The sequence below is a fragment of the Otolemur garnettii genome, unplaced genomic scaffold, assembly GCF_000181295.1.
Source record: "Otolemur garnettii isolate 467f Iridium unplaced genomic scaffold, OtoGar3 scaffold00061, whole genome shotgun sequence".
NCBI classification, from domain to species: Eukaryota; Metazoa; Chordata; class Mammalia; order Primates; family Galagidae; genus Otolemur; species Otolemur garnettii.
The window spans coordinates 8,250,576-8,265,902 of NW_003852456.1; the positions used below are offsets into that span (position 1 = coordinate 8,250,576).

At 39.6% G+C, this 15,327-nt stretch overlaps 1 protein-coding gene across 1 annotated transcript; it reads left to right on the plus strand.

The window, feature by feature from the left end:
* The first annotated feature begins 4,320 nt into the window (after positions 1-4,320).
* Positions 4,321-15,041, plus strand: SPATA4 (spermatogenesis associated 4). The gene is made up of 6 exons (XM_003792802.1): positions 4,321-4,568; positions 5,950-6,079; positions 6,454-6,572; positions 6,691-6,911; positions 10,390-10,506; positions 14,929-15,041. The coding sequence occupies exons 1-6, from the start codon at positions 4,351-4,353 to the stop codon at positions 15,039-15,041; spliced, it is 918 nt and encodes a 305-aa protein (XP_003792850.1). The 5' UTR covers positions 4,321-4,350.
* The last annotated feature ends 286 nt before the right edge of the window (positions 15,042-15,327 follow it).

The window sequence follows — 15,327 nt, forward strand, 5'->3', positions numbered from 1 at the left end:
ATGCCAGAAATCAGGAAGACATTCCCATATATGAAATCTGACAATTAAGTTCACAGATGCTTCCTAGAAAAAGTTCTATATACCTCACTGCTCAATATCACTACAGTCATCTTTGAAGTACTCCCTTTGGGAGGCACTAATGCCAATGCCTAGTCCACCCAAAGCAATTTGGGAACTCCTTCTCTGGAATGGCCATCAGAGCTGCCACCATATGAAGTTTGACAGTTAAGTTCATAAACTCATCCTAGAAAAGTGAAGGACTATAATCCTTAGTAACTGTTAAGCTGCTATTGATCTGGGAAATACTTTTTTCCCCTCTATAACAACCTGCAAGAACCACAAAAGCAGTTTGCTTTTATTTAGCAAATTAGAATACACATTCATAATCTTGCAGAGGCCAATCAATTTTCTAGCTCTCTACTGTAAGACTGGTAGAGATTTTTGATTTCTTAGCATCTTACTGAACATTGTGCTAGTCTGCTATGTTGATGACAAAGTGCTCACTTGGCATAAAGAACAGGAAGAAGCAAGCTCCTTAGATGCCTTAGTGAGGTGTATGTGACCTACTGGTAGAGGAAAATCTGACCACAGGGACCAAGCAGAGTTATTATTCAAGCATCCAGTCGGGAAAACAAAGTAATTCTGTGTACTAACACAACTAAAATAAATATATTCCTTATTTTAAACCTTCTTATCTGTCTTCAAAAATATTGGGATCTTAGAGGGATGTAATAATGGTACTTTCTCCTGGCCAACTTCCAACCAAATTGAAAAATAAAATAAAGGCATATAGGTAGAAGCCAAAATATCACCTTTTATAAAATTTTATATAGTTGCCCTCTGAACAATACAGGGGAGAGGGGAGATGATCCCTTGAGCAGTCAAATGTCCATGTATAACTTTTTGATTCCCCCAAACTTACTAATAGCCTACTGTTATCTAGAAACCTTACTGATAACATAGTTGATTAACACATATTTTGTATGTCATGTGTATACAACATTTTTTACAATAAAGCTGGAGAAAAAATGTTATTAAGAAAATTATAAGAAAGAGAAAGTATATTTACTATTAAGTGGAAATGGATCATCATAAAAGTCTTCATCCTCTTGTCTTCACATAGAGTAGGCAGAGGAGAAGGAAGAGGAGGGTTGGTCTTGCTGTCTCAGAGGTGGCAAAGACAGAAGAAAGCCCATGTATTTGTGGACCCAGGCAGCCCAGCCAACATATTTGTGGACCTGGACAGTTCAGAGCTGTGTTATTCAAGGGTCAACTGTATAAGGAACTGGTTAAACAGATGCTGAAGAACTGAAAAACTAGAATGGGAACCATCAAATTAATACCAAGATCCAAACTTCAGGAAGCAGTTGCTATCCCTAGAGAAGAAGTTGAGGGTATAGGAACCAAGGACTTGGAGGACAAGCCCTAAGACAGACTTCCTGAGGTATTCCTCTTGCCAATATGTCAGGAGCTTAAAGGAGCATCTGATAGTAAAATTTGGGTCTCAGACTTCTAAGGAAGGCTGTTTCTGAGTGGTTGCTAAAAGCTCTGTGAGAGAATGATGAAACTTATTCCAGAAGTGTTAAAAAATGTTGGAGACTGGAACCAACTGCCACTGCCAGGTGAAGCTTTGTTGCTGTGGTGACACATGGATATGAACAGCAAGCAAAGGAAAAAGGCCAAGTCCCTTCTCCCTGCCTCTTGCCTGCTGGTCTGTCTCCAGTTCCCCCTATTGGCATAATTTACTATACATCCGGCAAAGGAAAAAACCCACTACAGAGTTCCAATTCAGGCACCACAGAGGATGTCTGTAGAGATGTATTTGCTTAACAATTGGCATATTTGTTACAGAAAAAGTTCTAACTCCTTAGCCAGGCTATTGACAAGTAAGCCCCTAACTATAATCCTAATCTACCTGACTAGCCATCATAACCCCCATCTTTGGCTAATCCTCATGCTAATGTCTAATGCTAACAGACTATTATTTCTTGAAGTTGATGAAACAAACGAAAAAGTCTCATCTATTGATGCCTTTGCTCAATTAGTCATATGTGAAACTGCTCCCTCTTCATCCAATAGCTTGCCCTGATTATCATAAAAACAATTTATTCTTACTGGGCACAGTGTGCTGCACACTATTTTAGTCTCTTTACATGTTTATTTAATCCTCACAACAACCCTATAAAGCTTATTCTATTTATTTCCATATTTTACAAATAAAACTGGTTATATAACTTGCCCAAAGTTACACAGCTAATAAAAGTTAGAACCAGTCCTTCCAAGCCGCTATCTTAACCAACTTAAAATACTTCTTTAGAAGATCTAAATCAAATGTCACCTCATCAGAGAAGACTTTCTAGTTTCTCAACCCCTATAGCCCTGATCTCAACCGCTGCAGGAAGAAACCAGGCATGACACGGATTAGAAGTACAAGCTTGCAGGAGGTGGGCTAACCTTGATTGCAGGGTAGCCATGAGCAACCTCTGCAGTAGTCTTTTATTGAGATGGCACATGACAGATGAGGGGAGTATTACACAATGACTGTGTGCCTAAGGATTGCCATGGGCTTGGACTCTTTCTCCACAAACACCTGCGGACCAATTGCCTGAAGAGTCCGCCCCCCAGCTGCAAATCATCTTGCTCAGAGGTTCTCCGGCTCTTGGCTTCCTCTACTACATTCTAGACTATGCCAGGCCAAAATTTTTGCTTCCTCTCTGGTGCTAACGTATTTCTCCCATGGCAGAGCTTTTCAGTGCATGGAATCTTCTCACCAATATTTATATCTCTGGATCTCTTAGAAAAATAGTTAACTGCTCAGGTGTCCGGTTAGCACTTCATGCACTGACGAAAAAGCACTGTGTCTGTGCTGTCCAAGATGGTAGCCACCAGCCACATATGTGTGAGCAGCTGAAATACTGTCAGCATTACTGAATTTCCTTTATCTTTATCAAACTTATTTAAGTCACCACATAGGGGCGGTGACCACCATATTTGATAGTAAAGATCTAGTTCCTCAAAAAAAATGTTCACAGGCTTCATGAATCATTCATTAAAAACTTGTACAGCCTCATCTTTGTTTTGTTTTTTTTTGTAACCATATAGAGTATTTGGTTTCTTTATTAATGAACATGTCTATACGTGAATTCAACACAGCACCACTATCAATATTCACCCCATATTTTATGTATCCACTTTCCACTTTAAGCATTATTTTTGCTGTAAAAAAATTATAAAGGATTTTTTATTAAAATTTTTTAAATTGTGATTGCCAAATTATTTAAGGCAGTTATAAAAAAGGAAAGCATTCAATATACATTTACATAAATTAAATTACAGATTACAGCATAAAACAAATAACCAAGCAATAGCATTAGTTTCTTTTCTAAAACTGGATAATTGTAAACATTAAAAAATAAGAGGACTGCAAGACTATTCAAGTAATAGAACAATGACAGATGTCTTTAGTACGCAGGCTACTGGGTTACATAAAGGATTTTAAAAAATTTTACTTGTGTAAATATTTAATTTATAATTGCCTATCCCCCGCCCCCCGCAGCTGTTTTCATTTTTCCCCTGCGTCGTCCACTGATAAATCCCGACCGGATCAGTGCCCGGCAAACAACCGGGACTCGATACATCGTGGGGTTAAAGGAGGGATGAGGCAAAAAGACGCATGTCGGGTAAGTTTGGAAATCTGACCTACACGATGTTTTCATATATTATGTAATTTTTTAGTGAACGCTGAATGTAAGCATTAAAAAGAAACAGGTATGTTAAATTTCGTAGACAAACATTCACTTCAATTTCAAAGACTCCTCCCCTAAGAAAATGACATGAAGGTTATGTTAACCTGTTTGATGAAAGTATTTCAAAATGTATATGAAAACAGTACACTGTACCCCATGATTGCATTAATGTACACAGTTATGCTATAAGAAATAAAAAAAGAAAAAAAATGAGAAAAAAAAAGACTCTTTCCCTCTGCCGCGTCCCTGTCTTCTGGAGCCTTCTCCTCAGCGCGCTCCTCAAAAACAGCAATATTTAAGATACAAAATTACTAACAAGGAAACAAAAGAAAACATACGCACTCGAGACTGGTTAAAAGTGAGGCTGACAAAAGCAAGGTGAGACCACTATGCAACGTCGACGCGCTCCTCGCCGCGCTCTCGCCATGGTGGGGCCGTCTCCTCCGCGCTTCACCCACAGCGGAGCTCCCGGAAGCCAAGGCACCACAGTGCCCCAAGGCGCCTGCGCGAACGTTGAGGCACCGCCTCCACCCTCCAGGCCCCGCCCAACTCGTTCTTCATTCCTACTGGCGTCTGGTGTTGCCATAGAAACCCAGAAAGCGTCATGGCTGCCGCCGGCGGGAAGAAACAGTATTTGACATTGCCGGCGGCAGCCCTCTCCAAGTCATCGTCATTTTCGCCACAGCCAGCAACTCCTATCCGAGGGAAGCCTAAGAAGTGTCTGGTCTATCCGCATCCCCCGAAGAGCTCCCGCCTGTCTCGCTCCGTCCTGCGCTGGCTCCAGAGTCTGGATCTCAGCTTCTTTCCCAGGAACGTCAACAGGTGCTAGAGGCGGCCCAGACCCCGGGGTCCGCACCTGCCGCAGAGGCCCGGGGTCCCCACCTCCTCCTTTCTGTCACCTGTCCTGCCACCCACTCACCACACCCACCTGCACAGGAAAACCCCTTTCAGGGAGCGAGGCTTTGAAAAATTAAGACGTTTTATTCATCCGGTTACTCAATTATTAAACTGTACATTCAATTCAGCTAATGTAGAATACTTTGGTGATTGCAAAGTAGTATCACTCCAATGCTAGTGAGGATCAGTGGTTTGAGGGTTATCAAGGATTTTAAATAGTTGACTTATCTGTAGCAGTTAATATCTGCTCTGAGAATGCCAACTAAAGGATTTAGTTGGCAAATGAAATTAAGGCAATGAATCTTTTTGCAGAAAAAATTCTGATTTAAGGTACTCCCTCATTTACCAAGAATATATCAAGACCCCGCCAGTGAATGCCCGAATCCACTGAACCCATCAGCTGGAACACATTTCTGTTCATGTCTTGCGCCCACAAATTTAATGCCTTTTCCATTTTCACTAAGCACTTCGTGCACACTGTGACTACATCATTTGCTGTTTGAAGCACAATGGCAAAACTAGGACGCGGTTTTCTCTTCCTTCATAATTTCAGAGATATAAGATTCTTCCTTACCATAGAGTTTAGCATCCTCAGCATGAGATTTTCCCCCCTTTCCTTACTGAGCACTTTCCACATTTTCACTTCAAGAAAGCACCTTACAACTTATCTTTGCCATACCAGAATTGCCATTTTAGCTTGGGGCCATTATGAATTAAAGTAAGGGTTCCTTGAACACAATCACTGAGGTACTGTGACAGTGTATTTGATAACCAAAAAGCTAGTAAGTGGCTAGAGGACAGACAGTATCTACAGCCAGGGATAGTTGGACAAAGGGAGGATTCACTTCCTGGGTGGGACAGAGTAGATGGGGTAGGCTTCTTCACACTATTCAGAACAGTGCACACTTTTAAAATTATGATTTATTTCTTGCATTTTCCATTTGATATTTTCAGACTGTGGTGGACTGAAGGTAACCGAAACTGCAAAAAGCAAAACTGTGGCTAAACAGTGACTACTGTTCTAGTTTCAGTATTTGGTATTCCTGACAAAGAGGCTAGGGATCATGCTAAAAGTGCACATTCAACAAAATTAGTGGAGTTCCTAAAAAGAAAAGTCAAGCCTTGGATATGTGTATAATCTCACCAAAATTCCATATTAGGTCGTCCTCAGAGCAACAATCCAACAAAATTAATTTTAGGAGCTACTTTGTCAGTATGGAATATTAGATGGGTGTTAGTTACTTATAAAATAATACAAACTGCATAATTAACTACACTTTGTATCATTCTTTATTGTTATGATCAGGGATTTTTCAAACGGCTTTCTGATCGCAGAAATACTTAGTATATATTACCCCTGGGAACTTACACTATCATCCTTTGAAAATGGAACCTCTTTAAAAGTCAAGCTGGATAACTGGGCACAGCTGGAGAAGGTAAATTAGCAATTATTTGCACTTTTAACTGTTAAAAACTTTGTTTTAAAAGGTGCACTCCTAACTTCTTGGATCTCTACACGTGTGTATAACTGCTCTAGGATTCAATGCTGCTAAGTTGGCAGCTTGTTCTGTGAATCACAAAATTTAGTATATCCAGTAGTTTATGTCACAAGTCACCTATGAAACTGTGCATATTCATTTCAATGAGCATGGGGTTTAATGATTGGTTTTCCTGCTGAATATGATCTTTGGATAATAAAACAACAGAAAATTAGTTGAGAGATAAATAAAATGGAGAACAAAGCAAATTCATAATAATGGGAGATATTTATAAAACTTATGATGAGAATATTTTCTTTCTACTGTTAAAGTTCCTGGCCAAAAAAAAACTGAAATTACCCAAAGAACTAATCCATGGAACAATACATTGTAAAGCCGGAGTACCTGAAATACTAATGCAAGAGGTTTATACTTTATTAACACATCGCGAGTAAGTTATTTAAAATTATTCAAAATTTCCTAAGCACAATTTAATGTGAACATTTTGATAATATAAATCTCATTACTTAAGTGTGGCTTGTCAACAGTATTTTATTTCTTATTTCCAGAATTAAAAGCATCCAGGATGACTTGGTGAATTTCACAGACTACAGTTACCAGATGCATTTACCCCTGGTTCCCAGATCTACCGCTTCCAAGTCTATTAAAGATAACATTAGGTTGTCAGAATTACTAAGCAATCCCAACAAGCTCAGCAATGACCTTAAAGTAGAGTTCCTCTTCCTTTTACATATGTTGCAAAGAAAATTAAGTAGAAAATTAAATCCAGGTAAGTTTTCCTTGGAAATAGTAGAGTTCTTTCAGGCTCTAGGAGGCTATTCTTGGGCACAGATGAAAGAAAACCTGAATTGGTCCATTTCTGTTTTCTTCTGTCACTTGTTCAAAGGGGGCGGGGGGGGGGGGAACCTTTTGTAATGCCAGCAGTGGAATGCTTCATTATCAGTGGAGTGGTTTATGTAATAATTTATTCTTCTGATGATGGCATATGTTGACATAGGGTATAGACTTTTTTGGTTAGAAAAATGTTTATGAATCTACTCATGTAAAACATTTGTGGGAAATAAGAAGTTCATATATCAGCTCAAGTAACTAAAAGGCTTAAGAGTTAATCAGGATATAAGTTTCTTTGGAAAATCTGAGATTACCATGATTCACTGTTAAATGCTATCCAGAGGATGGTCAGTGGAGCCTTGTTCGTGTGTAGATAGAAGGCAGATTGTACAACCCACAGCAACTTTTCAGAGGTATGACCAAAACCATTCTCTAAGTATCCAAAGCATTTGCCATCAGATTCCCAGGCAGGTGGAAAAGTAAATGAATTTTTTCTTTTTTTACACATATTCAGGATACCACTCACATACTGAAATCTTATCTCATTTGATTCCAGACACCTAGAAATCTCATCATTTCTGTGGCATTTGGAAAGGAGTCAGATAGATATAGGTCATTAGAATTCCTCTCCCAAGAACCCCATTTTCTGAAGAAAAGAGCTATTTTCTCTCTGGTCTCAGGGAGGAGAGGAAAGCATCAATTTCAATACCTCCCTAAATTGTGAGATAGATATCTTGAGCTTTGTCTTCCCTTACTCCATCCATTCCACCGTGGATATTTCTTGTTTCTCTTAACTTTTCTCATCTTTGGCTCATGAATTTGTAAGTTAAAGAATTTTGTACTTTTGGAGAATTTTGTATTTGAATTTTCTTGTTTTTAAACATTAAAGTTTTGCTGTGAAATGTACCACACATGCAAGTGTATAACATACATGTACAATGTAAAGAAAAGTAATGACAATGAAAAATATCTTGTATATCATTACACATTTTTAACACCTTCACCTGCCCTGGTGTGTCCCTTACTGAGTGCATTCTCCACACACCCCTCTGAGGATAACTACTCTCCTGCTCCCTTTGTTTATAATTTCTTTGATTAAAAAATATTTTTATGCATGCATACTATTTATATATTATTCTTCATTTTACTTATACTTTTATTTTTTTAGAGACAGAGTCTCACTTTGTCGCCATCAATAGAGTGCTGTGATGTCATAGCTCACAGCAACCTCCAGCTCAGGGGTCTTTAAACTTTTTAAACAGGGGGTCAGTTCACTGTCCTTCAGACCATTGGAGGGCCAGACTGTGGGTCCCAGGATGAGCTGGCTGCTAAGCAGGACAGGCAGCAGTGGCAAAAACATCTGGCAGGCAGGATAAATGTCCTAGGCAGGCCACATGTGGCCCTCAGGCCGTAGTTTGAGGATGCCTGCTCCAGCTCTTGGGCTTAGGCAATTCTCTTGCCTCAGCCTCCTGAGTAGCTGGGACTATAGGCGCCCACCATAACGCCGAGCTATTTTTTTTTTTTTTAAATTGCAGTTTAGCTGGGGCCGGGTTCAAACCCACCACTGTAGGTATATGGGACCAGTGCCTTACTCACTAAGCCAAAGGCTCTGCCCAACTTATACATATTTTTGAATTTTAAGATTTCATCTAACTTTGCAAAACTTGGCAGAATAGCTCCCACATTGTCCATTTGGCCCTAATCTCCAAAACCTGTGGATATGTTATGTTCCATGGCATAAGAGACTTTGCAGATGTAACTAAACTTATGAACCTTTGGATAGTGTATGCATGTGGGCCCAATCTAATCACAGGAGACCTTAAAAGTAGAGATTTTTCTCCAACTGGAATCAGAGAGAGGTTGCAAAAGAGAAGAGGGATGTGAAGTGGGGTAGGCTCGCCATCTGCTACTGCAGCAGCTCCAAGCACAGCTTCTAGGAGCAAAGAACAACCCTGGGCTGACAGCCGGCAGAGAACACAGGGACAGCAGGCCTACAAACATGAGGAAGTGCGTTCTGCCAACAAGCCAAGTGAGCCTGGAACATGAGTCATCCCCAGGGCTTCCAGAAAGGAGTGCAGGCCTGCCAACACAGTGGTTTTAGCCTTGTGAGAAGAATCTAAATAGAGAACCCACACTTCTGTCTTGCAAGATAAAAATGGCTATTGTTTTAAGTCATGAAGTTTGTGGTAATTTATCATGGCAGAAATGTTTTTGTCTTACATATCTTCTGTTTTGGATTGAATTTTTTTTTCCTGAAAACTTTTTTCCCCCACTACTCATTTGGAAAATTTTAAATTTCAACTCTTTAGCACTAATCTAGAAATTTTAACATGCATATTTATCTTAGTCTAAAACTAATTCATATCTTTATTCTCTTCCTCAGAAAACTACAAAGAACTTAGGACTCTGGCTCTAATCACTCCCTGCCAGCCCACACCTCACTTAAGTCCAGCTTAACTGAGGTCTATCAAGTTACTTTTTAACACCACAGATCACACATCATTATTTTTATTTTTCTATTTAAAAGTCCATCTTTGCACAAAGCTAAACTGTATCTGCTTTTGAATGCACTTTCTCTTTAGCCACAGATTACTGCAGCCCTTCTAATTCTTGAGTAATATTCCATCTCCAGTCTTGATTCTGAAGACTACTAACTTTAAAAATTTCTCATTCGTAGCCAAAGTCATTAATCCATTCAGATTCTAGTTCTGAAACTATACAAACCAGAGTCATATTTAGCGTTAACAGAGCACAACTGGTGAGTAGAAATGATTGCAGACACTTCAGGCCTTGGGAAGGATGGGCCACAGAGGAGGGAGTGATCTTTAGGAGCGCAGGGAAACTGCCCAAGGACTGTGGTTCATAGGATTAGTTACAAAGAAATACGGAAAACCTAGAAGTAATATTAAGGCACAATTTCATGCTATAAAAATGCTGAAGAAATAGGTGTTGCGTGATTTTATTTATAACATTAAAAATAGGTAAAACCAACCTATATTTAGAGAAGTCGGGATAGTCTTTGCCTTTTAGGATGCTGTCTGGAAAGATAAGAGGGGATTTGGGAGTACTGGTGATAGATCATTTTTTGACCTGGGTGATAGTATTCCAGGTATAGTCACTCCATATTGGAGTAAATTAAATTTATGATTCGTTCACATGCTATCAATGAATAAAAACTTATTAAAGACTTTTAGAAACATCTAGATATTGCCTTTAAAAGATCTATTTTCTGTATCAAAAATATTGTGAGTAATGTGGAGAGGGCATTATTAACCTGTGTATTCACACCATTTTTAGGAACATGGCATGACAGATACTTTAATCATTTGCTTAATTGTTAAATTATCATGTTTTATTTTGACAATGGCTGTTGTGACTTTTTTTTTTGAGAAATAATGTTTGTTTCTGTTTCATAGAATGGTTTGGCATCAGACCCACAGTGGGAGAAATTACTCTCAATCATCTTCCTGCCCAATCCTCTGGGTGCAGGTTTAAGGCCAAGGTGCCAAGGGGAAAAGCTGCCCCTATTTCAGGTAAGTTCTTGTTTTAACTTTTTGCCTCTTAAAATAGATTTTTTTTTGTTTTCCTTTGTTCAATTAAAGTTTTAAAAATAGTTAAAATTTTGGCCTAGGGTAATATTCGATCTTAAATTTCATATTAAATTGTCTGCAGCTACACTTTTTTTTTTTTTTTTTTTGAGACAGAGTCTTATTCTGTCATCCTGGGTAGAGTGCCATGGGGTCATAGCTCACAGCAACCTCAAACTCTTGGGCTCAAGGGATACTCTTGCTTTATTTAGCCTTCTGAGTAGCTGAGTCTATAGGCAACCCACCACCACACCCAGCTAGTTTTTCTATTTTTAGTAGAGATGGAGTCTCATTCTTATTCAGGCTGGTCTCGACCTCCTGAACTCAAGGGATCCACCCACCTCAGCTTGCTGGGGTTACAGGTCTGAGCCCACCATACTTGGCCTGGATTGTGCTTTTTTATGCAGGGTAGAGAGGGCATTTGGTGTCCTAAGTCACTGTCCACCCCAACCCCACCTGCTATTAGATACATTTATATTCTGATTTATCCTTCAATAAGTGAGTCTGAAAAAGTGAACCTCTTTAGCAGAGCTCCAAACTCACTTCTTTAGTATGAGTCAGGCCTAAGAATACATCAGTACTTAAATACCTAGACTTCCAATTAGTTGTAGCACACGATGTCCCTTGTTGAAACTTCGTTAATTCAGAAAGCATTTATACTACAGCCCATAGGCCAAGTTCAGCTTGTTGCCTGCTTTTGTATAGCCTACAAGTTAAAAATGCTTTTTGCATTTTTTCGAGAAAAAAAAGAGCCTCACTTTGTCACTCTGGCTTGAGTGCCATGGCGTCATAGCTCATAGCAACCTCAAACTCTTGGGCTCAAGTGAATTTCTTGGCTCTGCCTCCTAAGTAGCTGCGACTACAGGCACCCACCACAATGCCTGGCTATTTTTAGAGTTGGGGGTCTCGCTCTGGCTCAGGCTGGTCTCAAACCTGTGAGCTCATGCAATCTACCTGCCTCAGCCTCCCAGAGTGCTAGGTTATAGGCATGAGCCACCCTGCCCAGCCTTGTTTTTTGCATTTTAAATGGTTGAAAAAAATTTATCAAAAAGAAAAATAGTATCTCCTGATACATACAAATTAGATGAAATTCAAATTTCTATGTTCTATGCCTGCTCAGTAAATGCTTTGTCTACCCTGCTGCCCCTACAACAGCGGGGGTGGATAATTTATTTTATTTTTTCAGATTAATGTGAGGTACAAACAACTAGGTTACAGTGTTTGCATTTATTAGGTCAGATCCCTGTTGTAGTTGTGCCCCTCACCCAGGAGGTGTGCCACGTACCCTTACATTGTGTCTATCAGGTGGAAGCTCACTAATCCCACTCCCTCCTCCCCTCTCCCCCAGCCCAACTCTAATTGAATAAGTTTTTCTCTTATGTGGACGTTTTGGCATCACAGCTCACAGCAACCTCAAACTCTTGGGCTCAAGTGATTCTCCTGCCTCAGCCTCCCAATTACCTGGGACTATAGGCACCTGCCTATAGTTGCAGTTGTCACTGTTTAGCTGGCCTGGGCTGGGTTCGAAGCTACCAGCCTGGGTATATGTGGCCGGCACTCTACCCACTGAGCTACGGCACTGCCCTCTCCATCTTTTCTTATAGCTGAATAGTATTCCATAGTATACATATACTACAGTTTATCAATCCATTCCTGGGTTGATGGACATTTAGGTTGTTTCCACATCTTGGTGATTGTAAATTGAGCTGTGATAAACAGTCTAGTGCAAATGACCTTATAATAAAATGATTAAATGAATTTTTTCTTCTGGGTAGATAGGGATGGATAATTAACTGCCAAATGGGCTGTATGGCCCACAAAGCAGAGCTGCCGGGTTTAGCAAATAAAAACAGAGGGCAATGCAACAAATAATTTTGAGGACAGATATAGGACACGGCTTCACTAAAAATTATTTTTTATTTATCTGAAATTCAAAATATGGTGTCCCTATTTTATCTGGCAACCCTACCACAAAGACTCAAATATTTACTATCAGGCTCTTTACAGAAAACTTTTGTGGACCTTTGCTACAGGGCATGTTTCCAAAAGTATTAAGAAGGATTTCACTAGGGGTAAACATTCCTTGTTTACAGAATGTCTGAGAGATCAACATCAGCACATTCCTTTTCTGAAAACCTTTCAAATGCTAATATGCATTGTAAATTTTAAAGAGGAGAGATACAGCATTAAGTGTGTTCCAAATTCTCTTTGATCACCTGTCAATATTTGGTTTTCCTTTTGGTTTAATGGCCTTATAGAACTTAGCAGTCCTCAGAGCACATTTTTTTTTTTTTTTGTTTGAGACAGAGTCTTACTCAGTCACCTTGAGTAGAGTGCCGTGGCACCATCATAGTTCATAGCAACCTCAAACTCCTGGGCTCAAGTGGTCCTCCTGGCTTAGCCTTCTGAGTAGCTGGGACTAGAGGTGCTTGCCAGTTTTTTTTTTTTTTTTTTTTTTTGCAGTTTTTGGCCAGGGCTAGGTTTGAACCCACCACCTCTGGCAGATGGGGCCGGTGCCCTACTCCTTGAGCCACAGGCACCACCCCAGTTTTTTTGTTTTTAGTAGAGATGGGGTCTTGCTCTTGCTCAGGATGATCTTCAACTCCTGAACTCAAGAGATGCTATTGTCTTGGCCTCCCAGAGTGCTAAAATTACAGTGTGAGCCACTGTGCCCAGTCCCAGAGCACATTTCTCAACATTAAGACAGAGGCCACCCTAACCCTAACTCATTATATATCTGGGGTATGACAGAATCCAACAGCAGTGAATGTTTCAGTGAAAATAAAATGTATATCCATAATGTCACCTTCAGATTCTGGGAAAGCCACCTCTCCTGCAACCTGCTCCAACCTCCTCCTGCTGGGTGATTTGTGCAGGGAAAGTTCCAGCAGGGTGGGAGCTGCAGGTCAGTAGGGGGATCACCAGGAGGCAGCAGTGGGTGTTCTTTATTCTTTCTTCCTTTCTCTTTTTAACTTGCTTGCCTCTCCCTTTATGGCTAAATGAATCTGCCTGGGGATGGGAAAGGCATTATCTCTTGCTTTGGCACCCTCAATGAAAAGAAAAGTAGGAGGGGGTAGTGATGTGTCTCAACATGGTCTCTGTCCCTGTGTAAGACACAAGGGCAAATAGGCCACCCAGAAACAGTGAGGCCTACTGATGTCTGAATTGCTAATGAGTATTTCTCATTTCTGTTACCTTTCTGGAAAATTTTCAAGGCTCACATATGAGTTTGCCATCATTACTGCTGATCAGGATTCCAAGGAAAATGGATTTTTACTTCAATAGTTTTGATAGTGTACAAACTACTATAAATAACATCTCCCAATTTATTCTCTCAATGCTTTATTATGGTTCTCTTTCACTCTAGTGGAAAAGGAGGTGGGTTTATGGAAACCTTCCTGGTATAGGTGAACATACATTTGGGGGGTTTTGTTTTATTTTATTTTTTTACTTCTCTAAATACTGTTTCAGATAGTACTTGTATTCTCTTAGTTTAGGTACACAGGAAATTAATGAACACTGTGGATTTGACATTGGTAATGACATGAAAACTATTTTAAGAATTAAAGGATTTTTTTCTAAACTTGGTAAAGACATTCCATTTCAGTTGTTTCTTGATAAAAGGGTACAGTGATTGCAGTAGCTGCCTCAGGTCAGCTACCCCATTTTGAAACTTACTGGAGAAGAAAGTGGCAGGAACATTAGATTATAGGAATTTAACCCTATCTTCCAATGTCAGATTGTACATAAAAACATTGAAATCACAGGCTGTTCATCTGAAAATCTTCTAACTGTCAAACAGAGTAGCCAAAATTCATTGTAAGGTAGGTATGTATCTTTTTTCTTTTATTAACACTTAAGTTACTCTACTTCTTTACCAAAATCTAGTATCTAGCAAAATTATAGGCTAATGGGATTGAGATTTCTTACTTGCTACTGGTCCCCCACATGAGAACTGAGTGGCCAGCTTGGATGCCTCAGTGTGATCAGAGTTCCATAATAAACTGAATTATGAATCACAGATATTCATCAAATCTAAGTCCAAAATTGTGTCACTGTTGCCTCAGCTGCTTTCTGAAGCATTATCTAAAGATAGTTGAGTCATATTCAGTATCAGATGCACCAAAATAAGCCCTGGATATTTTTAGGTTCTGTAGATGACTTCGGGAGTGGATGACATTCAGATGTTTTTTTACCTATGACAACTATAATGAATGATTTTGATATTCTTGTTTACCAGACATTGAGATTAACCTGTGTTCAGCCTGCTGCCAATCATTCTGCATATATTTGATATATTAGAAACATGGATGGTTGGGTGAATCTTTAAATAAATTGATTTTAATTTTGTTTATTCAAATATTCCAGAAAATGATCGTAATGGTGCCAGTTCGCATAGAGAAATTCATGTGAAGCAAGGTGGAATCCATTCCTGTGATTCTGTTGTGGAACCTACCCCAAGCATGGAAAATAAACCTTGACAAGCACTTGTCAAATAGCTTTGAAGAAGTGATACAACTATCTCTTGCCACACTAAAGGAATGTTATACCACCTACTTGTAAATGTGTTTCAATAATAAACAAATGGAAGTGGTATCTTATCCATAATTGGACTAAGAACATTTCTTTTCTTTTTTTTTTTTTTTTGAGACAGAGCCTCAAGCTGTCCCCCTGGGTAGAGTGCTGTAGCATTACAGCTCACAGCAACCTCCAACTCCTGGGCTCAAGCGAGTCTCCTGCCTCCGCCTCCCAAGTAGCTGGGACCAC

Bases quoted from the DNA above. Each gene is read 5' to 3' on its own strand.
- SPATA4 (XM_003792802.1), top strand. From the start codon at position 4,351: ATGGCTGCCGCCGGCGGGAAGAAACAGTATTTGACATTGCCGGCGGCA. The intron at 4,569-5,949 runs GTGCTAGAGGCG...TGTTATGATCAG, and splicing joins TTTCCCAGGAACGTCAACAG to GGATTTTTCAAACGGCTTTC. The intron at 6,912-10,389 runs GTAAGTTTTCCT...TCTGTTTCATAG, and splicing joins AAGTAGAAAATTAAATCCAG to AATGGTTTGGCATCAGACCC.